The sequence below is a fragment of the Mus caroli genome, unplaced genomic scaffold, assembly GCF_978045245.1.
Source record: "Mus caroli unplaced genomic scaffold, Mus_caroli_1 scaffold_6, whole genome shotgun sequence".
NCBI lineage: Eukaryota > Metazoa > Chordata > Mammalia > Rodentia > Muridae > Mus > Mus caroli.
Genome location: NW_028227261.1, coordinates 41,689,419 through 41,717,006, shown reverse-complemented (window position 1 = coordinate 41,717,006; position 27,588 = coordinate 41,689,419). Strand labels below are relative to the sequence as shown.

Genomic DNA, 27,588 nt, shown 5'->3' with positions numbered 1-27,588 from the left:
GTTTAATGTAACATGAACTAATCCTAAGAACACGTTTGCTACCTTCCCCTAACACTATAGATGTGCTTCCTTTTTAATTTTAAGTCTTGTTTTGTTTTGTTTTAATTACAACGAATGCCTGATCATCTCAAAGATCTCCAACATGGACCTCTGGCTGCACACGCACATAAATCACACACCACAACTGTCCCCAATATTAGCACTGGAAATAAGTATAAATAGCCACCAGTGTTTTCTGTTCAACGAGAAAGAATTTCCCAAAATTGATAAGATCGATCATATTTAAGAAACAACTTAAAGCAAATTTAACCTCCTCTATCTCTGATCATCCAAGGGCTTGAAAACCTTTTTCCCCTGAGACAGGGTCTCATGTAGACCAAGATGGTCTTTGATTTGCTTCGTAGCTTAGAAGACCTAGAACTGCAGATCTCTCTGCCTCCACCCACCTCTTCAAAGCTGGGACTAAGGCGGCGCACCACCACACTCGACCCTAGTCTTTTTGAGACAGGGTCTCTAAATAATTCCAGCTTGTCTCCAACTCGTGGTGAGCCTCCTGTCTCAGCACCTGCCTCGGAAGAGCGTAGGAATTACAAGGAAGAACCAAGCTCAGCTGAGTGGATCCCAGCAGTCAGACCACAATCTGTGCAGAAAGCACTTCCAGCGAACCAGCCGGGATTTTTTTTTTTTTTTTTTTTTTTTTACTGCGCATGCGTTTAGCCAATGCCAGCCAAACCGGAACTTAGCCGTTGACCAAATGAAGGTTTAAATCCTCCGAGTAGTGACACAGAGCTGCGCTGGCGCCCTCGGTTCTCTAAAGAACCTTGGGATAGGGCGAGCGCTAATCCCAGGCTGGCTCCGATTGGTCGTCACAGCAGTCTGCGGCTGAGACGTTGCGTGACGATCGTGGTACCGCCCCTGCAGCGGGACTGGCCGGGCTTCTGGCCAATCAGCAGGCGCGGCGCGCCCTTTGGTTCCCTCCAGCGAGCGCTTGCCGCCTCGGTTCCCGCGACCCCAACGTCCCAGAGGCGGGGCCGCAGTCATCTGAGACGCTACCTGGATCCTGACTCTGCGTGCCCAACAAACGGGCCCAACAACCAAACCCTAGCTTGGCGGCGGCCGTGACAACAGCGACGGTGGATCTTTGAGCTCCTGATTCCCCGAGGCGCCCTCCGGGCCCGGGAAGCACGGTGAGTAACAAGCGGCCTGTAAGGTCGGAGTTAGCGCGGTGGAACCGATGACCACGGGGCCGCCAGGGGAGAAAGAAGGCGGACCTCACTGCTAAAAAATGGGAAAGAAGTTTACATTGTGACGTGCCTCAGATTGACTTCACTGGAGAAATTTCATGGAGACTGAAACCCTGATCCTTGACTTTTGCATTCTTTCTATCTGACCCAGACTGTGTAAGAAATCTATTACGTGTTTATAGTCGGTGGTCTACAGGAAGTAGACCTATCTCAAAAGTGAGGCGTGGACGTACTGTGTCTGAACACAAAGACAGTGATGTCACCGTGAGATTGCACATTCGTGTCGGGGGTTGGATGATAGGATTTAGTAGGAAATTCCAAAGGAAGGGGAGGACAGCCTGTGTAGTCCTATCGACTGCAGATAGTCGAGTTAGGACTGGAGGATGAGTGACCGGGGTTATGGTTGCAGTAATTCGGTAGGACCTTAATATGAAGGGTTTTTATTTTATATATAAAGAAAAGCTATTGACTTTCTAATCAGGGGAAAAACTTGTACATAGACCCATTTGTGTCTGCACTGAGGGATTTGTCAGTAAATCTGGCTGGGCTGAGGAGAACAGCTAAGGTGGGAGAACAGAAAGACTTTTCTATGGGTAAGAGGGAGAAGAGGTGAGGGTGACTTGATGGTCCTCATTTGCTGTACAATGAAGACATTCTCTGAGCAGAATATTTTTTGTTAGGTACACGTTTGTACAGCTTTGACTCCATTAGCTTTATGTAATACTATCAAGATGAACGAGTTATCAAATCTCATTTGGTGGTTTTCAGATGAGAAAGACTTAATGCATGAAAGGAGAGACAGGCACTTAAAAACCCTCCTGTTGGTGAGGAAAACGTATACTTTGTGGGGGGTAGAGTTATCAGTGTGATTATTGATACCATGACAGTCAACTGCTAAAGAAAGGCTTCTTTTAAAACAAACAAACAAGAAAAACAAGCCTGTATTTCAAGAAGTCCCATATCTCTGGGATAAGTTTTAGTTGATCCTTAAAGTTTATATCCAGTAGAACTTTGTTCTCCCAATATTTTTAGCCTTAGACTATATAGAAAAGGTCTCTTCTAAATGACTTACACCTTTGTTAGTAATCCTCTATCTTGAGTCAGATGATTCATTTTTTAAAATTTCATTAGTTTAAAATGTATGTATTGTGTGTTCATGTGTGCGCATGTGCACATGCATGCTGCAGTGTGCATGTGGAGGTCTGAGGATGACTTTCAGGAGTCGGTTCTCCTTCTGCCAGTAGGTCCTAGGAATCAATCAAACTCAGGTTGTTAGTTTTGACAGCAAGCACTTTTAGCCTCTGAGCCATCTTACGTAAGGCCCGAAGATTGCTATCTATTGTTAGTATTGCTGTTGTGCTATGTACGTGATATGTGCACGTGAGAGCAGAAGTCTGTCCCACTGTGTACATGTGGAGGTCAAAGGACAGCGTTCCAGATTCTGTACTTTGTTTCCACCTCGCACTCTGAGAACTGAATCACTCACCTTGCAACAGCAACCACTAAGCCTCCTTGTCTACCTCAGACAAGATTTTTTTCTCTGAAATCAAAACAATGCGCAGAAGATAAAAACAATTAAGACTTAAAAAGTACATATGTGCTGGCTGGGCTTGGTAGTGTGCCCCTGTATCCCAGCACTTGAAGGGGGGCAGGGGAGACATGATCCCCAGAAAGCCCAAACAGGAAACTTTATGATACATTTTTATAAACAACTAAAATGAACATATGCATCAACAGACTCGCTCTTGTGACAATGAACAGGAAGATCTCTGTCCCCACAAACTGACTTGTTTTGGGTTTGGACATAGTCACACTTAACTGGATATTTTCACTAGTGTTTTGTACACCTTTAGTTTCCACCTCTCTTTAGTTTCAAGTCCATATGTCTAATTTCCAACTGGATAGGTTCATTCAGTACTAATGAACAAAATGCATAACCCTGGCAGAAATCACTATGTAGACCAGGCTGGCCTCAAACCTAGAGGTCCATCTACCTGCCTCTACCTGCCTCTGCCAAGTGCTGGGATTAAAGTTCTGTGCCACAAAACCTTGTGTTTAAAAAAAAAAAAAAAATGAAAGGAAGAAAGAGATTTGGAGAAACACATGTGCTTCCTAAATGAATAGGTGTATTTGTTGCTAAATTAAATATTGAGGTTAGTTTATAGACTGAATGACTCTGGAGTATAAAAGCAATCAAAATCTGTTAACATCGATTCGTTTATTTTTCTCTGTATTGTACATTGAATATAGGGCCTTACACAAAGTAGGCAAGAATGCTCCATCCTGTGATTTACATGCTTTTAATCTTACTAATCTGCTACTTTTCATATAAGCAACTTAATTTTGCCAATTATTTTGTTACTGTATGGTTAAGAATGGTCCTCATTTGCTACACAATGTTCTTCTATGTTTAACAATATTTCTTTATTTCTGTAAGGTACTAAGGATTACAAATTGAATAAATCACTCACCAAATATAGAGCCTGTAGTTCCTTCAGCCTATAATTCCAGATGAATACCAGGTACAGAAATTTTATTTTATTGAGTATATATTTAGATATTTTGTTATTTATGTGTATGAGTGTTTTGCCTATATGTATGTATTGGCAACATATACATTTCTGGTGCCCAAGAAGGCCAGAAGAAGTATCTGATCCCTCGGAATTGGAGCTATAGTTGGTTGTGAGCTACCTGTAAGTGCCAGGAAATAAATCTGGGGCTTCTGCTAGAGCAGCAAGTACTCTTAATCACTGAGCTATTTATCTCTCCAGGACCCGTTTTAGTTTTTTGAGCCAAAAGCTACATAGTGTGACTGGCCCCACACTCCCTCACTCAGTTCTTCTGCCTCACCCTCCCCGTAGCTAGGATAATAGGCATGTGCCACTGTGCCAGGCTGTGTGTTTAGTTATTTGGTGGATGTCTTGCCATATTGCTGAGGCCTATCTTAAAACAACAGACTCATTTTAATACTCCTTCCTCGGCCTCTCAAGCTTTGGGACCTCAGATGTATGCCATGCCTACCTTCAAAATATTTTCTTTTATTATAGCTATCCACATTAGCTTGCGAAGGAATACTGGAAGAGAAGAAAGAACAGTCTTTAGAACCAGGAATATCTGGCTCCACAGTTAAAATGGTGGCTCCCTGGTCTAGTTCATTCATTGTGCCCCTCACTGTATAATGAGGATGGTGATCACTTTCTAATTGATTACCAGGAAGTATTAAGAAGGCATATTAAATGGAAGGCATGGGCATATGTAGGGAAGGACTTAGTAAGTTCTAGCTCCCTTTCCTCTTACACTTAATGACATAGATTTTTTTTTTTTAATTTGGTAAGAAATTACCTGAACTGAGGCTATAAATTAGAAGATTGCTCATTTCCACCCTAGAGGAATGGAAAGTTTTTGGGGTTCCTTCTTTCTAAGCACCGGGTCCTTGGTGGTAATCTTCTCCCATTGGCCATCCCAAGATTCTCCATGTTTCCTGAAGTGATTCTTTTTCTCTATAGTAGGGAGGAGGAGCTGGCCACCTGCCCCTGCTTTTCTTAGTCTGTTATCCCATGGAGGACCTGGCAACCTGGCTTAGGTGCTTTAGTTCTCTGGCCCATTATTTCCCCCTAGAGAAGAGCAATAAATGCTGCCATATGGATTTTTTTCTTCTTCTAAACTATAGTTATGCCCATGGGGAGCTCTTATATTCTCTGTTGCTTCATTTGTGCCAGATGTTTTGGATGAAGACAATAGGAAACGCGGCCCAGGGAGGCTCTCGTATTTCTTTTACTTTAATCCTGACCCTTCTGTTGGATCATACTGCTGTAGGTTTTTTTCTTTTTTTAATTTGTTTGTTTTGAGACGGGGTCTCTCTATGTAGCCCTGGCTGTCCTGAAACTCACTATGTAGACGAGATTGGCTTCAAACTCAGAGATCTGCTTCCCTCTGCCTCCCAAGTGCTGGGATTAAAGGTGTGTGCCACCATGCCTGGCCCCATATAGTATTTTTTTAATGAACATAAAATACAGCATAGAAATATTCAATCTGTTGTCATATAATTTATAAGTAGTATCGTTAGGATTTTAGCTGGCATGACTCTTCATTGTACTAAGGAAATAAACCCAAAGTATTATTATTGATTGATCTTTAAAGGTACTATTATTGATTGATCTTTAAAGGTACTATGAACTGTGGAAATGAGGGGAAAAAAAGACAGCACTGAACACTTAACAATGAATTAGAGATCATTTTAAGGCATTTTATATATATGCTCAATATTCAGCATAACTCTTCAAGAAAGCGTTGGTGGTCTTTTTTGTCATAATCAAGTCCTTAACATGGCTACCCATCGCTTTTTTTTTTTTGGCTGGCCTGGTATTTCTAGTCTTGGCCTTGTGAGGACTTAGAATGCCTGGCAAGGAGAATTAGCTTTCTTATAAAATATATACTTTTTTGCTTTTCTTTGTACTTTAATTGTTGGTTTTTTAAAGGTTTCCTTCAAGCAAGATGGTGCCTTTCCATTTTCCCCCATCAAAATTGGCACTTTGGAACCCAATGCCAATTGGAGAGTGCATCTACTTGCATCTCAGTTACTACAGGTATGTTTCTCTTTTCAAGTCAAGCCAGTGTAAGCTGAATCAGAATATGTAAGACAGACTTGATTGACGTTATTACTAATTACAAGTTGGGCTACCTAAATCCCAAAGTCCAGTTTTTTTTCTTTTGTGTGTGTGTGTGTCTTTGTCCCCACTATTGGAAGCCGAAGGTTGGTGCCCAGTGTCTTCTCCTATTGTTCTCACCTTCTCTTTTGAGTCAGGATCTCACTAGCTCTGGAGCTTGCCTCTCAGGGAGCCTGCTGGCCACCTCACCCCTTCCTCCCCCAACCACGAGGGGAGACCGATGGTGCCACTGCACCCATCTTTTTTGTGGATGTTGAAGAGCCACACTCAGGTCCTTGTGCTTGTGTGGTAGGAACCATTTCCCCAGATTGTAAAATCTGAAGCTTGAACTGGCAAGATGGTCAAGTGGGTAAAGACTCTTGCCCTCAAAATCTGAAACTTATTGAGCATCCACAAGATACTATAAAGTGGTCCATTCTATATTTTTATCTAAATACAAAATATAGTTACATTAAAATTACCTTCAGACTCTAAGATATTTTTAAACATCAGTGAACTTAAATGTTTAGATTTTAGTTCCATCTCCAAGATCTTGTATATGCATATATTCCCAAACCTGAAGTTCTTGTGGTCCCAGGTATTCAGGAAAACGATGCTCAATCTGTTCTTTTTTAAAAAACTTTCTCACTTAGTTTGTATCAGATAAAAATTCCATCTGCTTATTAAGTTTTCCTTATGCTTTTGAGAAATAATCTCTCTCTTTTAAAAAATATTTATTTATTTTATGTTTATAAGTGCACTGTAGCTGTCTTCAGACACACACCAGAAGAGGGCATCGGATCCCATTACAGATGGTTGTGAGCCACCATGTGGTTTCCTTAGAATTGAACTCAGGACCTCTGGAAGAGCAGTCAGTGCTCTTATCTGAGCCATCTCTCTAGCCTGATTCATTTTACTTTTAATCACATTAGTACAGGTGCCAGAAGAGGCCAGATCCCCTTTAACTCGAATTACAGGTGATCGTGAGCCATCTGATGGTGCTGGGATTGAACTCAGGTCCTCTGGAAGGGCAGTATGAGCTCTTATCGACTAAGCCATCTCCTCAGCCTCCACCCCCTACCCATTCCCCCCTTTTAAAGACAGGATCTTGTCTTGCTACATAGCTGGCTTGAATCTGATCACTATGTAGATCAGATTGGCCTCAAATTCTGAGATGCCTGCACCTCCTGAGTTCTGAGATTAAGGGTTTATGCCACCCTGACGAGCTGTTTTGTTTTAAATATATTTATGTTATGTATTCAAGAATGCTGAGATCAGACATAAATGATATATACAGAAAAGAATGTGACTGTTTTTGTCAATCTTTATTTACAGAAACATCTGCTTCCTAGTTTGTCAGTTTGTATTCTAGCCCAGGTTAGGCAAGAACCTGGGGTGGCGTTTGTGCCTTTTTTGTCAGCTCATGGCCAGTCTGGTTTCCAGGTGTCCTTGTCTTCCTCTTGCCGTTTACAGGCTTTCTTGACTAGGGAGCTCTAGCTGATTGTCTTTGTGTGCATTCTTAAAATTCTTTGTTACATTTCAGTCAGTACTTTCATAGAAGGTTTTTGTTTAATGTGGATATTTCCTAAGGTGGACATTAGGCATACCACATTCAGAAAAGACTTTTCTTATTTTTCAGAAAGCCAAAGCTTATGGTAACTGAAAAGGCCATCCGACTTGCTTATCGTCATGCTAAGCAGAATAAAAAAAATGTGCCATGCTTCTTACTTGGTTCTCTCACAGTGGATGAAGGTAATATGTTGTAAAATAAAGAAATACACACACACACAAACACACACACATGCACGCCCGCCTGTGTGCATGCGCAGGCTGTTAAAGAATATACATTAGTTTCAGCTGGCTATTGCATGTGCTTTTGCTAATTTCTTTGCTGTACATCATGGATATAAATATGAGTAAAACTACCCATTACAGAATTCGTGGTGTAGTCACCTGGTAGACTACATAAGCTATCATTTTTTAGGTAAGATTTTAGTATGATAAAAATATTTTTGCTAAAATGTAGTTCTGCTTGGTGGTTTTATGTTTTTAATTAGCATGTTATATAATAGAAATATTTCTGTTCTGCAGATGAAGAAGGTGTGACATTGACCATAGATCGCTTTGATCCTGGTCGAGAAATACCTGAATGCTTAGAAAGAACTCCTACTGCTTCACTTCCTGGAGATTTTTTGATTCCCTGCAGAGTTCATACTCAAGGACTTGGTTCAAGGGATGTGATAGTTCATAATACAGATGACTTCAGTTCAGCTTTAAAGGTGAAATTTATTGATAACATTATTCTTTTTTTATAATAGTCTTTAGTTTTTAAAATTATGACATAATTGCACCATCTTCCCCTGTTCTCCCTCCAACTCCTCTGTGTGCATACCCTCTCGCTCTGAAATTTATGGCCTTTCAAAAAGTTATTGTTAGGGACACACATACACATAATTTCAGCCTACTCTATATAATGTTACCTCAGCACTGACTGCTTCATATTCCAATTAGTGTGCAGTTCCCTAGGGAAGACTGTCTCCTACTCTCAACCTTTCCCAGTTGCCCATAGCTCTTTGTCTAAGGTTGAGATCTCATAAGATTTCTCTCTGCCATGTTAGCATGTCTGTGGATGTTGTCACCATTTGGACTTACTTAGGCAGCCATGTTGATGAGACTTCATTAATGTAGCCTATCTGACATTTCTAGTAGAAACAGTCTCACATGAAATGTCCTGTGCTCTGGCTCTTAACAATTTTCCTGTCGTCTTCAGCAATGATTCCTGAGCCTTAGGTGCAGGAGTTATGTTATAGGTGTTCTGTTTAGGACTTACTCCTTCTGCATTTTCATCAGTTGTGGGTTCTGTAATGGTCTCCTGTTACAAAGAAAAGTTTTTTTGAGGTGTAAGGGTTGCATGTACCGGTGTATAGAGGATAAATATTTAAAATGTACTTAGTTTAGGAATTATGCAGTTTAATAAACTTGCAGTTGAAGGTTTTCCAAAATCCATGACGTTTCTAGCCCTGGGTGGTTGGCCAGGTTTCTAGCTCCAGCATGACTTCCCTCTTGAGTGAGCCTGAAGTCCAATTAGAAAGCTGTTAATTACCACCAAGGTGTGTGTACTGCTATTGCTTCCTTAGGGTTATTGTGCCTTTCTGGTCCTTGTGGTTCATAGGTGTCATACCTGGGCAGGACTATTTGCTTGCCTTCCTTGGAAGTTTGTATGGCACCTTGTAATGCTGTGAAAACTAATCCGTAGGTAGGATGTTTTGGCTCAGATCCAGCTCAGGTTCTCTGAATCCTGTGTCTGAAGTGTAGATGGCATTATTTTAAATTATATATGAGAATGATAGTGTGTGTAGCTTATAGTATTTTGATAAGTCATACAGATTTGAGAATTATTTGTAATGTGTGATTGAATCATTGTGGATTTAAAAATCAAAGGTAATGTGGTTTCTTGAGACTAGAGATGGCTAGTATTCCAGAAGAGGAAGCAGTGGGACCAAGACAGGAAAGAAGGTTCAGGAAGTGCTCAGGGGTTCTAATGGTATATAGACTTTTGCTAAGGGCAATTAGACTGGAGTATACATTTGGTCAAATTATAGAGACCTTTATTGGAGAGCTTTATACACATTTCTTTTGTGTATAGAGTTATTAGAGATTTCTGAAAAGAAACAGTTATTAGAGATTTCTGAAAAGAAACAGTTCTGTCAGATCTGATCAAGCAGGCTCACTGAAGTCAGAGAGAATGATGATTGACTAGGTTGGATGTATATTAGTGTGTGTGCGCGCGCAGTGGTAGCTGTAAGAATAAAAAGGACACAGTAGATATGGCTAAATACGGAAAAGAAGAGCTACCCTGATTTGGATAATGAGGAAGGAACCAAAAAGGAGTGAGTGATCGAGATTCCCTAAGGCTGAGTCATAATTGCGTTCTATACCCCACCACCCCACTGTAGTAAAACTTATTAGGGGTGATAATTGCCCAACATGAATTTAAAGAGCTGCTAGGACATCCAATTTGGAAATTTATGTTGGAGCTGAGCACTTGCTTTGATTAAATTATTCACATAATCTTTGATCATGTGAAAGAAATAAGAAGTGAAATGTTGTGAATTAGAATTAATTTTGTTAATGTAAGATATCATAGAGGTATATGTAGCAATGTTAAATGAACTTTAAAGATATGGATGCACTTCAAAGTTTTAAAATAATTATATAATATTGATTCCTCAGGCTTTACAATACCATGTGTGTAGCAAAGATTTCTTGGACTGTGGAAAGTTGCTTTGCCTACGAGCCCAAATCACCCCCAGGGAGAGTTTGGATGGCGTGGATTTTAACTTGCAATGGACAGCAGTAACTCTAGCAAATTCTTTCAAGTGTGTGCCTGTGAAGCCTATCCCCATTATTCCTACAGCACTTGCAAGAAACTTAAGTAGTAATCTGAATATTTCTCAAGTTCAGGGAACCTATAAACATGGGTAAGTAAAAGATCCATTAGTCTAAGCTTATCAGTATTGATTGAATTAATATATTTTTCAATAATACTAATTCCTATAGTCAGTTTACATGTCAGAGATGGATCTCCTTTTAGGGAAAGTGGGTTTTCTGTTGTGTTCTCATACTCTTTGGCAGTAGTTAGAAGGATATCATGTACGGAGGATTAGTTATCCCTCCCTTAATGCAGTTCCTCTCACGGAAAAGTCACATTTGTCCTATCAAGTTGCCTGGAGACTTGCATTCACTTTTTTCAGTAGCATAGTTGGTTCTGAAATTGTCCTCTTTAGTGTTAACACTATTTACAAGTAATATGTAAGTAAAGTTGGATAAAATATTTTAAGTATGCAATCCTAAATGATTATTTTAATAGGTCAAAACATTTCACATATTTAGTCTTTGTGGCTTCTTTTTCATCCACTACAAGAAATAGTTTTGTTTAAATAAAACAGAGTTTCCAGACTCGGTTGGAGTTTTGAGGGTTGAAAGCACACACTTGAAATTATTCTTACTTAAGTTTCTTCTGTTTAGATATATTACTATGGATGAAACTCGCAAATTGTTACTTTTGCTGGAATCAGATCCCAAGGTGTATTCTCTACCGTTAGTGGGAATGTGAGTATTATTCTACTTAAGAAAACCTCTCGGCTTAATGTGTATCCAGATAGTTGGGAAAATCATTGGCTTTTATGTTTGGTTGGGGTTTTTTTGTTCCTCTTGTTGGTTTGTTTTTTTGGCTTTGTATGTGTGTGTTTGTTTTTTGAGGCCGAGCCTTTCTGTGTAGCCCTAGCTGGCCTGGAACTCACAGAGAGCCTCTTGCTTCCAGAGTGCTGGGATTAAAGCACTGTGCCACCTCATCTGGTTTGAGCTCTTTTTATAAAGCTACAAAAGCTGGTGCTGCTTAAGCTTCAGTATTTTAATATTAATCAGCTAAATAATATTTCTGAATCCTAGTTGAAGTTGAAGGTCTCCAGCCTTCTCATTAAATTTGTCTTTATAGAGAATCCAGGACTTAATATAATAGAATTTAAAATCTGTTGAAGGCAATCATACAGAAAGTCCCTTTGGTGTTAATGTTTTTTTTCTTTACAGTTAGTGTGTTAATGACATTGAGAAAGATGATTCAGAAAATCATATTTATTCAGTGTCTATTAGGTGTTTTAGTGTGCATAGCATGTTTGGTTCTGTGTTAGGGCTTAAAAATTCCTTCTCAAAGAATTTAAACTCCAAGTTAGGTGATATTCACAGAGAGAGAGAGGGAGAGGGAGGGGGGTCACGAAAAAGAAAAGGTATTTGCAAATGCAAAAAAGTAATCAATAATTAGTATATGATTTACCTATGAAATGAACACTGAAAAATAAACATAGTGCCTGTGGCTGGACAGTGATGGCATGCACCTTTAATCTCTTCACTTTTGAGGCAGATACAGACAGATCTCTGTGAGTTCAAGTTCACCCTGGTCTACAGAGCAAGTTCTAGAACAGCCAAGGCCACACAGAGAAACTGTCTTAAAAGAACAAAACAAAATTTAATTAATTAAAAAGTAATTATAGCATTTTTGTCTGTCTGTTTTTTGAGGCTGGATTTCTCAGGGTAGCCCTTGTTGTCCTAGACCTTGTTCTGTAGACTAGGTTGGCCCCAAACTCAGAGATCTGCCTGCCTGTGCCTCCCAAGTGCTGGGAATAAAAGCATGTGCCACCACCACCTGGCAGTTGTGGGCATTTTCTTGTAAGGTATCTCTACATTTTGGGATACCTGTATGTATATATTACAGCACTTTAACCTCTTCACAATTCCTAGTTTTAGGCACAGACTTTGGTCTCCTCTGATTGTTCCTTTCCAGTCCATGCTCACTTATTCAGATACCTGTGATTCCCCCCCGCCCAGACCACTTTTCTCTCCCACATCCAAGTGGAAGAGATAAACACCATGCACTTGTCTCTTCCTGTATGTACATGTGATGAATTTATGTTGCCATAGATACCAGTATAGTCTGCCTCTGAATTGGCATGTGATTTTTTTTATTTGTCAAGTTTTTAATGTACTACTGTTGCTCATCAAGGATCAATCTTGGAAAGCGTGTGATCCGAAATATGTAAACTTTAAATGACTATAGTGGGTTTTCTTTTTATTTTGAGGTAAGCTCTCCCTGTGTAGCCCTGCTACCCTAGAATTTGCCTCAGCCTCAGTTGGGATTATAGCTGCATGCCACCATACTTGGCTGATGATATACTTTCTGTCTTTCTTTTAGCTGGCTGTCTGGAATTATACATGTCTATAGCCCTCAGGTATGGGCTTGCTGCTTGAGATACATGTTCAGTTCTTCCATTCAGGAAAGGCAAGTGATGTTTTATACTATAATATTTTAGTTTGATTGCTTCTGTTTATAGTGTATTGGTTTCAGTTAAAATTCATACACTGCTTTAGTATATAATAAATGTGTACTTTTAAGGAAAATAAGCTTCATACTAAATAAGACTAAATAGTAAGAAGGTAAGCGTACAACGACCATATAGGATGTGCTTACTTGAGAGGCACTGAGTGAAAGATCACACAGTAAGCATGCTAGTGTGGCAGGACAGGACAGAGGCAGGGTGTTAGCTCAAGGAAGACAAATGGAAAGTCTTTGTTTCCTTTTTCTTCAGTCTTTGAGACAGGGTCTTAATCTGTGGCCAAGATGGTTTTGAACTCAGTGTGTGGCCCAGATTGACTTTGAACTCAAGGCAGTCTTAACTGCCCTAGCCTCTTTGAGTGTTAGATCTATAGGTGTGAGCTGTTATTTCAGGTTACAGAAGCATTGACAGCCTTTGCTAATCTAATAGAAGAAGCATGCTCTTTTCCAGCATTTATGACATTTCTGAGTGTTGTCTTTTGCTATTGTCTCTTGCACTATGCTTCTTCCTCATATTTCTCATGTCTGTGTGAGAATGCTTGATCTTTGAACTGGACGTAGAGACAGTCGTGAGCTGACTTGTGGATGCTGGGAATTGAACTTGAGTCCTTTGAAAGAGCTGCCACTGCACTTAACTACTGAGGCATCTCTCCATACCCCAACGCCCTTTTAATTATTTTATTTTGTTGTGTTGTGTATTTTGTTTAGGTGTGTTTTACCTCCATGCTTGTCTCTCTACTATTTGCATACTTGGTGCCCATGGAGACCAGGAGAGAGCATTGTACCCCGGACCCGGAGGTGCAGGTGGTTGTGAGCCACCAGCTGCACACTGGGAATTGAACCCAGGTCCTCTAGAAGAGCAGCAAGTGCTCTTAACTGCTGAGCCATCTCTCTAGCCCCAGCCTCAAGGTTATTTTGTTTGTTTTTTTAGTCAAATTCCTCCCTTTTCTTTCTTACTTAGGAATTTCACATTCTAGGAGTATAAATAAAAGAAGCCCTGTCTTTTTTTTCTGATGCTTTTATAGTTATACTTTATATATTTTATTCAGCTTTCCAAGTGAATTTTATTTGTACTCAAACAAGCCAGACATAATGAGGCTTGCCTTACCTGTGATCCTAGCACTGGGAGCCTAGGGCAGAAGGACCAGTTTGAGGCCAGCCTGAGCTACATAACAAGTTCCAAGCCAGCCTATATTATCTGAGTCCTTGCCCCAGAAACAAAAAGAGAGAAAGGATGTTAAGTATTTTCTTTAAGTTTTTATTATTATTTTATGGGTGTTTTATCTTACATGTTTGTCTGTGCATCACATGCGTTTCTTGTGTTCATGGAAAAGAGGGAATCCAGTGCCATCGGACTGGAGTTACAGGTGGTTGTGAACCAACCTGTGGGCACTGGGTATGGAACCCAGGCTCTACAAGAGGATTGAGGGCTCTTAACCACTGAGCCATCTCTTCAGGGTACTAAATGTTAATTATTGGTTCTTTTCTATGATATAGTACAGTTAAGTTTTATTACCAATTATTCATTTTGTTTTAAGTTTCTATAGTCAGGAGATGTTCAGTAAAAGCTCAGGGGGTGCTGAATTCCTGGATTCAAGTGATCCTTTTTACACTTGCAAGTAGCTAGGTGTGCATACCATTGTGTGATTGTGTGTGCATTCTTGAGATCTCTCTCTCTCTCTCTCTCTGAAGTGAAAGCTGGGTGGGGAAGTTTTCATTTTCCATTTTATATATTCCCGTTTTCTTTGATGTTTTACAAAGAGTGTTTATATATTTTATTATAGAATGTTTTTTTATTGAAAAATTAGTAACTCTGGGGGCTGGAGGGATGTCTCGGTGGTTAAGAGCACTGACTACACTTGCAGAGAGTTCCGGTTTCATTCCCAGCATCCTCATACTGGCTCTCCACCTCCAAGGGCATCAGGCTTGCGTGGTGTGCAGGTACACATATGCAGATTAACATTTATATACATAAAAATAAATAAGTTTATTTTTTTAATTGTTAGCATTAAAAGATAAGCTACATACTTTAAATGAGCCACTAACTAGATTGGGAAACTTACCCAGGAGATCTTTCATTATAACGTTATTATCAAAAAAATTTAATTCAATGCTATTTTTTTGTTTAGGGTTTTTTCAGAATCTGGAAATTTCATCATAGTTCTTTATTCATTGACACATAAGGAGCCTGAATTTTATGAGTGCCTTCCTTGTGACAGTAGGACGCCCGACCTTCAGTTTCAGTTACTAACCAACAAGGAGACTTTGCATCTTTTCAATGTAAGTGCTTATGCTACCTGTGTTGTGTTATTTTTCTCATCACTCAGACCAAAATATCTGAAATAAACCAGGAAGGGGAGCCTTATTACAGCTCACAGATCAGGGACTTCAGTCTGTGCATGGTTGTCTGGTTGCATATGCTAAAGCAGACCATCATGGTAGCAGGACTGTGGGATAGAAGAGAGACGCTCACTTCCTGGCTAACCTGGAAGTGGCGCATCAGGAGCATAGACACGCCCCTGTCCTTCCTCCATTCAGTCAGGACTTCAGCCACTGAGATGATACCAAGTGCACTCTGGGTGTGTCTTCATCACTTAGTCCACTCTGGAAACACCTTCACCAGTGGCAAGCAGAGATGTCCCACCCACGGAGGTGAATCAACTAAAAATTTACCATCAGTTCTTGTTCTTCTAGTCATTGTTTTTCAGTAGCTTATTCATTGTATTATTTTATACTATTGAGGATTAGTTTTTATTGTTGTGTTTTTATTTTATTGTTTTTGTTTTTTGAGAAAGGCTTTCTCGGTGTAAACAGCCTTGGCTGTCCTGAACTCACTCTATAGACCAGGCTGGCCTCGAACTCACAGAAATCTGCCTGCTTCTGCTTCCCAAGTGCTAGGATTAAAAGCTTACACCATCATGCCCAGCTGAGGATTAATTTTTGATGTTTTCCTTGTTGTCACTTATTTTTTAACACATGGCTGTAATTAATAATATATAAAAGATTTTCGTGGGAGCGAGAGATATATAGCTCAGTGGTTAAGAGCTTCAGCGACTACTTTCCAGAGGACCTGGGTTTAGTTTCCCAGCCATCCCCTAGTGCCTCACAACAATCTGTAGTTCCAGTTCTAGGAGATGCAATAAAATATGTAAAAATGCATCTAGGAGCCCAGCCTACTGGGTCAGGCTTTTAATCCCAGTACTCAGTAGGCAGAAAGCAGTCTTAGTTCAGAGGCTAGCCTGTGTTCCAGGAGAGCCAGGCATTTGTTTTAAGACCTTGTCTCTAAAAATAAAATAAATGATGCATCTAGGTGGTTGTTACAGAGAAAGTAGGTCTTTGAAATTGTCATATAAAAACTAAATTTAAAGGATAAGCCAAGTGTGGTGATGCATGCCTTTAATCCCAGCACTTAGGAGGTAGAGACAAGACATATCTCCATGAGTTTGAGGCCAGCCTGGTCTACCTAATCAGTTCCAGGGTAGTCAGGGTTATGTAGTGAGGCCCTGTCTCAAAAAAGCAAAACAAATAGTAGTAATTAAAAAATAAATGACACCTTCTCATTTTCCCCATGCTAGATTAAAAATCTTTGGCTCAAATAATCCTCCTGTATCAGGCTCCTTTAGTACCTAGGCTTACATCTGTTTACTTTTGATTCTGGCCCTAACACTACTTTTTTTTTTAAATTACTATTTATCTTAGGTCTTGAATAAAATATATTCATTATATTTTATTATTAGAATATTGAATAACTTCAAATTAACTCCAGTATGGTTCCACTCAACTCATCTGTTTTCTTTGAATTCCTTTATGGATTGTATCATTTCATGAATACATTTTTATCTTACTGTACTCACTGCGTCCCTGGTTACTGAATGAGTTTCATAATACAGGGTTAGGTTCTTATTTTCACTTAACAAAGCAATAAGCCAGGCACAGGCATCAGAAGCGTTCTTGTCAGTGATCCAGAGCTACTGTTCGGATAAATGGGACTCTTTGCTATTTTAAGTCAAATCTCTAAAGTATGACCTACTTCATTTCAGAACGTTGAACCTTCTGGCAAAACCCCAATCCATTTCGAACTCAGTGCCGAGAGTCAAGATGCCGAAGCCGAGGCACAGGTTCTTAGCAAGATTTCTAAGACTCTTTCAGTGAAGAGGTAAAAGATAATATTTATTACCATGTATTTTCTTTACTAGTTTTTATTTTCATTGAGAAATTAAAATAGTTTTGGGGCAAGTAAGATGTCTTAATGGGTAAAGTCACTTGCTCTCCAGTTTATCAACTTGAGTTTGATCCCTGGAACCCACGTATAGGTGGAAGGAGCAAAGCAACTCTGGGGTTGCTCTCTGGCCTCTACGTGTGGAGGCCTGCATACCCCACCCTGAAATAAATAAGCATGATTTTCTTTTTAAGACTTCCAATTGTTTCTGGTAGTTACTTGATAAACTCAGCTCAAAGCTGTCTTTGAATGCTAGGGGGTTTTTGTTTGCTTGCTTGCTTGCTTGCTTGCTTGCTTGCTTGCTTGCTTGCTTGCTTGCTTGCTTGCTTGCTTGAAGAAATTTCAGTTTGCCCTTTGACTCTTTCGTTAGAAACTATTTTTATTTTTAAATCATTGTGGCAGGTGCCTTGACTCTTTCTCAAGTGTTTTATTCATTTGTTTAGTAGGAGTATAAAAGTAAGGGATTTGTTATGCAGTCCTTACACATACATTCTGTGCTTTGTGCATTTGCACTCCTCTGCTTTCCACTTCCCTTCCCTCTTCCTCTTAAATAGTTCCCACTTGCTTTTCAGACACACACACACACACACACAGCTAAATCTATATCCAAATATTAGAGGAGACAAATATTTAAATGTGGTTTATTTCAGTTAAGGTATCTTTGATCTATCCATGTTCCTGAGAATGTCATTACGCCACTCTCATGGCTGAGGAAACTCATTTTCTTTCTTCTGACTATGGGCATTTAGGTTGGTTCATATCTTCTATTGTTAACAGTGCTACAGTAAGTTTTGCTTTATATTTTTATTTATTTTTTGCAGTACCAGGGATCAAACCCTGGACTACTTCTTTTTTTTGTTGTTGTTTTTTTTTGTTTTTTTTTTTTTTTTTTGGTTTTCAAGACAGGGTTTCTCTGTATAGCCCTGGCTGTCCCGGAACTCACTTTGTAGACCAGGCTGGCCTCGAACTCAGAAATCCACTTGCCTCTGCCTCCCGAGTGGTGGGACTAAAGGCGTGCGCCACCACACCTGACTAACCCTGGACTTCTTAGATGCTAGACAAGTAGTCTACTATTGGGCTGTTTCCCTAAGCCATTTTAAAAACCTTTTTATTTTAATTTAGAAGATTCATTTATCATATGTGTTTTGTCTGTATGTATTTATGGGTACCATGTGTATATAGTGCCTTCAGAGGTCACAAGAGGGCCTCATGTCTCCTGGAACCAGAGTTGTAATGGTTTTGAGCTGCCATGTGAGTTCTAGGATCCAAACAAGCCCTTGAACAAAGTTACCTTGGAGCCATCTCTCCAGTCCCTTAGCTTTTTAATATATAACCTGAACCTTCTTTTCAGCTTTCTTTAATGTTATATATTTAGGATATTGTTAAGAGAAATAAGCAGATATAAATAAATTTGTATTGATTATTGGAATGCTTTAGTTTTATTAAGAAAAATGGCTGGAATCAGATATATATGCATTCAAGTCTTTATTCTAGGGGTCAGAAATTAAAAATGTTTGAGTCTAAAGACCAAAATATTGGCAGGCTAAGATCACTGTAGAGTTTTGGGTTTTTTGCCTCTTAGCTTCTAGAAACTATCTGTATTGCTTGTCTCAAGCCTCTTACACTGTTTTCAAAGCCAGCCTATCCGCTTCAAGTCTCCCACTGCCTCTCCTTTTCCTTCTCATCCTCTGACACCTGTGCTTTCACCATCACATCTTCTCTCTAATCCTGACCATAATTACAATTATGCAGGGTCAGCAGGCAAGGAAGGGTGCACGCCTTTAATCCCAGCACTTGGCAAGCAGAGGCCGGCGGATCTCTAGGTTCCCAGCTAGCCTGGTCTACAGAGTGATTTCAGGAAAGCCAGGGTTATGCAGAGAAATGCTGTCTGGGGGGGGGGGGGGGGAGGGGAGGGATTATGTTGAGTCTACTTGAGGAACCCCAAATAATCACTGTGTCTGCCGAGTCTTAGATCCACAGCCTCCTTTATACACTTAGGTACTGAGAGGCACTAGGGTTAGAGAGTGTCTGAAGTGCTCCTTTTCATCTTTGTGGGCATAAAGTTATCTTCAAACAGATTAGGGCACTGGAAACTAGTGCTTCTAGTCTATTGCAGTCATAACTTTTTAAATTGTAAGCTTTATTTATACCATTGTATTTAATATTTATGAAAGAAAAGGCTAAGTGAAGGGAGTAGAATCCTAAATGTTAAGAGGCTAGGTGTGTGCCTTAGAGTAGGGGCTTACCTAATATTTGCAAATCCCTGGCTTTGATCCCAGCACCACCAAAGCAACAACAGAATTGTTGAAAACTTTTTTGTTTTCAACTCTCAATGAAGCCTTAATGAGGATCTGCCACTTTAGGGGTTAGTAAATTTTGCCTGAAAAACTGGTAACAACTTCAAGTTTTTCCTTTTTGGTTTGGGTGTTTAAAAAAAGCTGAGTTTATCATTTGACTTCAACCCATTTTTGGCTCTCTCTGTGTGTGTGTGTGTGTGTGTGTGTGTGTGTGTGTGTGTGTGTGTGTGTGTTAAAGAAATAACTCAAGTGCAAAGCCCCATACCCTGTCTTCCTCCATATTGGACTGTCTGCCTTAAGCTGCTATCCTACTTGCTCTTTTATTCTGCTGAGATTACAGTCAATTCACTGTCTTTTTGTCCCCTCTCCTCTGAGGTCATGTAGAGGGGGTTAATGATAGATCCCTACTGGTAATAAAAGACAGCATGGCTCACATCTGTCTGTGATGCTGTCTGCTGAAATGTATCCAATTTTATCTAATCTTTGACTTTGAGGGGTTAATGCAAGTTTTTTGAGCCTGTTGGGGCACTGGCTTTCTGTGTCAGGAGAGGCCTGCACCGAGCACATCCTTGTGTCATCTTCTGTCCTTGCGTATTTCAGGAGAGCTGAATGAACTGGTACAGACCCTGCCTGTCCACTCAAAACACATGTGACGATACTGTCATTGCTTTATTGCAGTACCTTGCACAGAAAGACCGTTGTGATTATTTTCCTCTCTAGACCACCAGGGCTTGGAAGGTCTGTCAGATCTTCAATTCTTCTTTATGGCTTCTTATTCTTTTTCCCTGCTAGGAAGAGTTTAACTTATGTAAAACAGCATGCAGGATGTGTTTTCAGGAGCACATTCCAAGCTCTCAATTTCCTTATTGCTTACCTTTTCCCTAAAGCATCCTGATGAGATTTTGTCTATTTACTAGGATGAAATAAACAACAAAAAAAACCCTTTTGTGTACATATTTCAAGTCTTTAGTATTTCTCCACACCCTGCCCCCAAAATTTTCTTTTTAATCTTAAAAACCTTAATTTTAGCTTTTGGAACTCAGTACCAACATTAACATTTTCTTTCCTCCTCCTCAGTGCTAGGGACTGAACCCAGGGCTTTGCTAATCAGCCCCTGTACCACTGGCCTGTATCCCCACCTTTGCTAAGAGTTCCTGCTTTCAGGTGGAGAGTGCTCTCTGGGATACAATGACTCCAGCTGGCTAAATGTGAGGTATACTCCATTTCTAAGTGTGTTCCCACTGTAGTTATAGGTACATAGGAGGGAGTGTGAATAAGAACTGGTATAATGACATATCTATGTCAAATGCTAAATGAAACCTAAAACTTTGTAGGGTAGCTTAGAAAGTTAATTTTAAAAAGAACTTAGGAGCCAGTGAGATGTGAGATGACTCAGTGGTTGAAGCACTTGTTGCCAAGTCTGATGTGTGAGTCTGATCTCTAGGACCCACTTAGCTATCATAAGAGAAAACCAATGTCTGAAAATTGTTCTCTGACTTCACATGCATACACAAAATAGGTTGTTTGTTTGTTTGTTTGTTTGTTTTGAAACAAGGTTTCTCCGTGTATCCTTGGCTGGCCTGGAACTTACTTTGTAGACCAGGCTGGCTTTGTACTCAGAGCTCCACCTGCCTCTGTAGCCGAATGCTGGGATTAAAGGTGTGCGCCACTACTGCTTGGCCGAAATAGTTTTTATTAAAGATAATAATACTATTTTTTTCTTTTCCTTTTGAGACAAAGCCTTACTATGTAACCTTTGTTGGTCTGAAAGTCTCTTTGTAGAGCATAGAGATCTGCCTGCTGTGCTGGAATTAAAGAGATGCACCATCACACACAGCCATGTTTTTTAAAGTTATAACAACAACAAAAAAGTATATATATAAAAAAAAAACCCACTTCAGTGATTTTCTTTTTTTCACAGTGGTTGTTTAATACGATGTGTTGAGTATTGTTGGTGTGTGTCTTAGTTCCTCCTGTTACTGCTGTAACAATACAGCTGAAGGAGAAGGCTGTTTGACTCACTGTTTCAGAGAGATTTCAGTATTTGATGGGAAGGCCTGGTGAAAAAAGCTACTTCACCCAACAGCAATGGACGTGAGTGAAGGTGGCTTCTTCATATGGGGGACCGGGAAACAGAAAGCAGGATGGAATCAGCAGCAAATATCACACTAAAATCCATCCTCACTGACCTGCTTTCCACAGCCAGGCCCTTGCTACCTCCTAAACGGTCCATGACCTTCCTTTCAATAGGGCTATAAGCTGGGATCTGAATGTTCAAAACCTAAGCCTAAGGAGTACATTGAAGAGTCAAACCATTGCAGGGGGCATATCTGTCACACTGTAATATACATTTCCAGTAAGTGCTAAGCATTCGTTCTACATTGTTCAGTGTGGTCAACCAGAAGGTGTTCAGTGACTGTTGATGTACTATAGGAGTTAAGTAGGGTTAAACTTTCAGTGATCAGGTAAATGGGGTAGTTAATTAGTAAACCTGAGTAGATCGCCTTTCCTGCTAAATTAATACTGACCTAAGAATTTAGTACTTGTAGCTGTCAAGCACTAAATTGTTTCCATATTTACTAAGTGACATCACATTCAAAACAGGAAAAAAAAAAAAGACAAAAAAAAACCTGGGGGCTGGTGAGATGACTCAGTGGGTAAGAGCACCCGACTGCTCCTCCAAAGGTCCAGAGTTCAAATCCCAGCAACCACATGGTGGCTCACAACCATCTGCAACGAGACCTGGCGCCCTCTTCTGGAGTGTCTGAAGACCGCTACAGTGTACTTACATATAATAAATAAATAAATCTTTAAAAAAAAAAAAAAACCTGGTTTGTTGAAGGTTTCTCTTGTCTCCTCTTCTACTCTTTAGATCCTCCCAAAAATTATCTCCTGGGAAAATACCAATAAATAAGCATGACACTGACCTTGAAGATGAAGACTTTTCTCCAAGACCGACTCCTAGTCCTCACCCAGTGAGTCAGAAGGTAATGCTCTGAAAAATGAGCCATGTCATCTAGAAAGCTTGAAGTCTCTATAGCAAAGCACTTGAGTACCACTTCATCCTTAAACATGGGTTATTCTGACTATTATTAGATTATATCTTTATGAAGGAATATATGTATATATCTCCCAGGTACAGACAATTCAAGTAATAATGTATATGTTCATATATAGGTAATAGTATATACATAAGTGTAAGAAAGCTGAGGTTTCAGTTGCCGGCTGCCCATGGTCACATAACTAGTAAGCAGTAAAGCTGGACTCCAAGTCTGGGGCCTTGGCTTCAGAATTTGGTGCTTTTGTCAACCATGAAGACTCAGCATTCTGTGTCACCAGTGCCTGACAGTTGTTACTGTCCTCAGAGAAAACATCCTACTTGCATTTAGAGGTTAGTTGCCAATAACCCTTGATTGATTGTCAGACTGTTTTTTAATTGTTACCAACTAGTGAGCTATTTTAGAAATGTTTGCCTTAGTTGAACTCAATTGAAAGGGACGGAAAATTAATATAGTTGGGAACTCTCCCTTGAGAAGTCGATGCCCACACTTTTGGGCATCTTAAATTTCCTATCTCTTTCTCTTAACCCTCAAGCTTAAAATCTCCAACACGTCTTCCAAAAAAATTATAGTATATCAGATTTAATGTTCTCTCTTATCTTTTTTTCCCTCTCTTATCTCTTATTTAATATTAGTAGAAGAAATAGTTGAGTTACTTTAACAGAGAAATATTCTGAAGTATTCCTGGAGTCTAGTTTCCTTTTTTCCTTTTCTGTTTTGGTTTTCCAAAGTTTCTCTGTGTAATAGTCCTTGCTCTCCTGGAATTTGCTTTGTAGACTAGGCAGGTGATGCCACCTTCCTCTGCCTTAAAAGTACTGGAATTAAAGGTTTAAGTTTGAGGCCACCCTGATCTACTTAGTGAGTTCCACGACAGCCAGGGCTATATATAGAGACCTGGTCTCATAAAACTAAATAAGTAGGGGGACTATTTATATATATGTTAGGCTAATATTTTCTAAAACCAATTTTAATAAGGGTTCTTAAATGCTTCAACCTCCCTTCCAGCCTACCTACCAGAGGTAGAGGAAAAGAAAGGTTAATAGGAAACGGGGATGTGGACCTGTTTAGAAGTAGTTTTGGGGAGGGGGGGGCAATTCCAGTCTTCATTGTCAGGATATTAGCAGTCCATCCAGTCAGCAAACACCAAACACAAATCATAGCAGTGGCTAGATCGAGAAGAAACCTTGAGACTGCTGAATTGGCAGGAGTCTGAGGAAGCAGCAAGAAGCAGCTGGACTAACACGGGAAGGAGCAGTTCTCTAGTGCGTTCTCTCTACAAAGTCATGACAAGCGAAGGTTAGCGAAGACCAGCAAAGTGTTACAAGGCGAACCAATGCGAGAATGTCGCTTTACTCTCTGTGGGGTTATATTTATATTCTTAAATATACTAATAATTTATAATATTTATAAACATCACGTGCCTTCTCAAGTGTTCACTCCAGCAAAACATCACATACCCTTTCACAAGACAGCTTCCATAAAAATACTTGTCTGTTTATAGTAAAACATCCTCTCATAAGACAGCTTCCACAAAAAAAATCACATGACAGAGCTGAATCTCCAAAGAAACCCAACAATTTATATATGTGTGTGTGTGTGTGTGTGTGTGTGTATATATATGAGTAGCATTATATATTGTACTTCTGTGTGCTGTGTACCCAGAATAATGATTGATGGTCTAAGAAGTGAACAGATTTTAATGTGTAATTGAGTATTGTTTGACAAATACTTATCTAAGGAAAATAGAGCAAATACATTTCCTAAGAATTTACTTTTTGCTTCCATTTATAGATTTCTAAGGTCCAGCCATCTGTTCCTGAACTTTCGCTCGTGTTAGACAACAACTTCACAGAATCAAGTAACCAGTCTAACCCTTTGGAAATGATGACTGTGGAGAATCCTTTGTTGAGTAAACCATCCCAGCCTGAGCTTTGTGATGCCAAACACAGCTCAGAAGCTACCACTGGGGAGCCTTTCCGGAGGGGAGCAACAAATCAGTTAAGTCAGGACACTGCTTTAAGACAGTGCAGAGGGAAGCAGTCATCTACCTGTAAGAAAGAGAGTCTCCAGTTCAGGAACACTAATGCTAAACCATCTCTCAATGTGCCATCTCCTGATGTAGCTGAGACACTTCAAGCAGTTTCTGCTGGGAGCACGCAAAAGGAAGACTACCCTGTGAGACCTTCCACACTGGACTCTAGGCAGCCCTCTCTTGCTCCACAAGCCCAGCCACACAATCTTGTTTTTTCAACTCATAATTCAACAAGACCAATGGAGCTTCAAGTGCCCACTCCTTCATTACCATCCTACTATCCTCCAAACGTCTGCAGCTGTTGTCAGCATCATGGCCATATTCAGTATAGTACAATAAATTCTTGGCAGGGAAATACGGTAGGGTCTATTCAAGACCTGCGATCTGAATCCCTTCCAAAACATGCCTTCTTTCACTCAAGTGGATGCCCATCTCTGTGTCCTAATGCCATCTACTCGTCAAGTAGCCCTGTTACCATGAAGCAAGGAGGCATGGGTACCTATTCTCCCCATAGCAATGGAGAACCGTCCCCTGTGGCAGGACCTTCACATGTGGACTCCTGTGTGCTACATCCCTGTGCCACATGCATGCACACGCCCAGTACAGCACCAGACAATGGCATGATGGGACTGTCTCCCGATGCATATCGTTTTGTCACAGAGCAAGACAGGCAGCTGAGACTACTTCAGGCACAGGTTTGTGTGAAGCTCTGCTAGTACTCTTAAATTCTTAGTATATTTCCTTAATATTTGACAACTCTACAGTGATTATGCTTTATAAAACTGTAGAGTATTAGAACCAGAAAGACCTCTTAAAAGCTGAATTCTAATCCCTCTTGTTTTACAGATAAAGTAAGGATCAGAGAGAATAGTTTAACCTTGTTCCATAATTGCTGGTTAGTAGGGATAGGACTATAGAGCAAGCCTTCGATCTCTATATGCTAACCTACAACGTAATCACATTTTTCTCTAAACTTTTTTTTTTTAAAGATTTATTTATTTTATGTATATAAATACACTGTAGCTGTCTTCAGACACACCAGAAGAGGGCATTGGCTCCCATTACAGATGGTTGTGAGCCACCATGTGGTTGCTGGGAATTGAACTCAGGACCTATGGAAAAACAGTCAGTGCTCTTAACCGCTGAGCCATCTCTCCAGCCCATTCTCTAAACTTTTATATACAGCTAAATGCAAAGGCTTGCATGTCTCTAGTTTTTCCACCTTTGTGTTTATTCATCTAAGCCAGCGAGTCTTCAGAATGCTCCTTGCAACTATATTTGAGACTAGTTACTAAGAAGAGACCAGTTAAGAACCTCTATGTATCTGCTTCTTTTATTTGTTTTGGGTTTGTTTTTGGTTTTTTTTTTGTTTTGTTTTGTTTTGTTTTTGACACGTGGTTTCATGAAGCCTAGGCCTTGAACCTGTGATCCAAGAGCCTAGGTCTTTACCATTGGATCCTCCTTCCTCTACCTATCACATACTGGGACTATAGATGTGTACCACTGTATCTAGCTGTCTCTGTATGAGACTTGTTCCACTCATTTTATTCTGCAATGTTCCCTCTCTTCAGGCCTTTTATATGAGGGTTCTTAATCTTTTCATTTGTCTTTCTTCGAAGTTGAGTCTGAGTTTGCCTTTTCCCCCCTCATTCCTCATCAACACATATCCCAAACCAGATGTTCTCTCTCTCCAGCCAATGTGAGTGAAAATAACTTGAAATGTATAGTTCAGGTTTTTCTTACTCTATAACTATACAAATATGTGGCTACTCTGCAGAATGTGTTATTTAGAAAAATCTTTGATTTAAAGCTTTCAGAGGCCATTCCAGGCTCAATGAGACACTATCTTTTAAAAAGGGGCTTGACTGGAGAGATGGCTCAGTAGTTGAAGTTAAATAAAAACTTTAAATCTTTTATTTTAAAAAATGTAAAAGAAAAAGACAAAGATTTTCAAATTCTGCTTAAAATACTTTGGATACAAACACCTGAGAAAATTCTACTTTATTTTATTTTTAGATGACTTTGTATTTAAGTGTATGTGTGTATACCTGCATGAGTTTATGTACACCACATACATGCCTGTGCCAGAGGAGGCAGAGGCCACTGTATCCCCTGGAACTAGAGTTACAGGTGGTTGTGTGCCACCTGATGTGGGTGCTGGGAACCTTCTCTCTAGCAGACTTCAGCTTTTTTATTTAAATAGAGATAAATTCTTCGAAGCTTCCATAAATTTAGTTTTTTATTTGTTTGTTTGTTTTGTTTTGTTTTTTTGGTGGTTTTTCGAGACAGGGTTTCTCTGTGTAGCCCTGGCTGTCCTGTAACTCACTTTGTAGACCAGGCTGGCCTCGAACTCAGAAATCTGCCTGCCTCTGCCTCTCAAGTGCTGGGATTAAAGGCTTGTGCCACCACTGCCCAGCAAATTTAGATTTTAATAAACCATTAAATACTAAATCAAAAATGTTAATATAGTTAAGTGAGTAATTCCACATTGAAAAGAATTACCATTTATTTTCAGTCTTATTAAGTAAAAGACTAATATAACGTAAAGAGACCTGTTAAGCTATTTAGAAACTGTAGCTACTTAAAGTGTTTATTTATAAGTGTGATCTCTCATCTAGATTATTGTCACACAAAATATGACCGAAAATGTTTTTCTTTAATACATCATATATTTCCTCATGAATTTCCTCCCTCCTTCCTCCCCCTTTTTAAGGAATTCTAGGTATGGGTGCACATGGGTTCACATTAATGTGGAGGCCTAGGATTGGCCTTACATGTTGTTCCTTGGGAGCTGTCCACCTTGCATTTATCATCATCATCAGAGAAGGACAAATACTTTGTAGATGATAACAATTTCAGAGTAATATTTAGTCTGGATGGATTAAAGCTTTATATAAATGTCTAAATATGAATGAAAAGAACAGGAGACATGGAAGAAACATGGAACTATTGATAGTAGTTTCCTCTAGAAAGAGGAGTTGAGATGCCTGAAGAAGATAATGAGATAGGAAATAAATATATTTTGGTGTTATTGATATATAATTCGGATATCACACAATTTAACTATTTACAATGTACAATCCTGTGATTCTTTGTATGTTTGTTCAGAGTCAGTTGATTTTTTTTTTTTGTTGTTGTTGTTGTTTTTAAGATTTATTTAGGGCTGGTGAGATGGCTCAGTGGGTAAGAGCACCCGACTGCT

At 39.7% G+C, this 27,588-nt stretch overlaps 1 protein-coding gene across 1 annotated transcript in view; it reads left to right on the top strand.

The window, feature by feature from the left end:
- The first annotated feature begins 992 nt into the window (after positions 1 to 992).
- The window catches only part of Stil (STIL centriolar assembly protein), a 43,278-nt gene continuing 16,682 nt past the window's right edge, over positions 993 to 27,588 (top strand). Inside the window, exons 1-12 of the mRNA XM_021159808.3 lie at positions 993 to 1,187; positions 3,682 to 3,766; positions 5,723 to 5,830; positions 7,530 to 7,642; positions 7,982 to 8,169; positions 10,124 to 10,371; positions 10,919 to 11,002; positions 12,639 to 12,725; positions 14,909 to 15,059; positions 16,820 to 16,935; positions 22,168 to 22,282; positions 24,146 to 25,081. Coding sequence (XP_021015467.1) covers positions 3,756 to 3,766; positions 5,723 to 5,830; positions 7,530 to 7,642; positions 7,982 to 8,169; positions 10,124 to 10,371; positions 10,919 to 11,002; positions 12,639 to 12,725; positions 14,909 to 15,059; positions 16,820 to 16,935; positions 22,168 to 22,282; positions 24,146 to 25,081 — 2,157 coding nt within the window. The 5' untranslated portion in view covers positions 993 to 1,187; positions 3,682 to 3,755. The remainder of the gene's footprint in view (positions 1,188 to 3,681; positions 3,767 to 5,722; positions 5,831 to 7,529; positions 7,643 to 7,981; positions 8,170 to 10,123; positions 10,372 to 10,918; positions 11,003 to 12,638; positions 12,726 to 14,908; positions 15,060 to 16,819; positions 16,936 to 22,167; positions 22,283 to 24,145; positions 25,082 to 27,588) is intronic.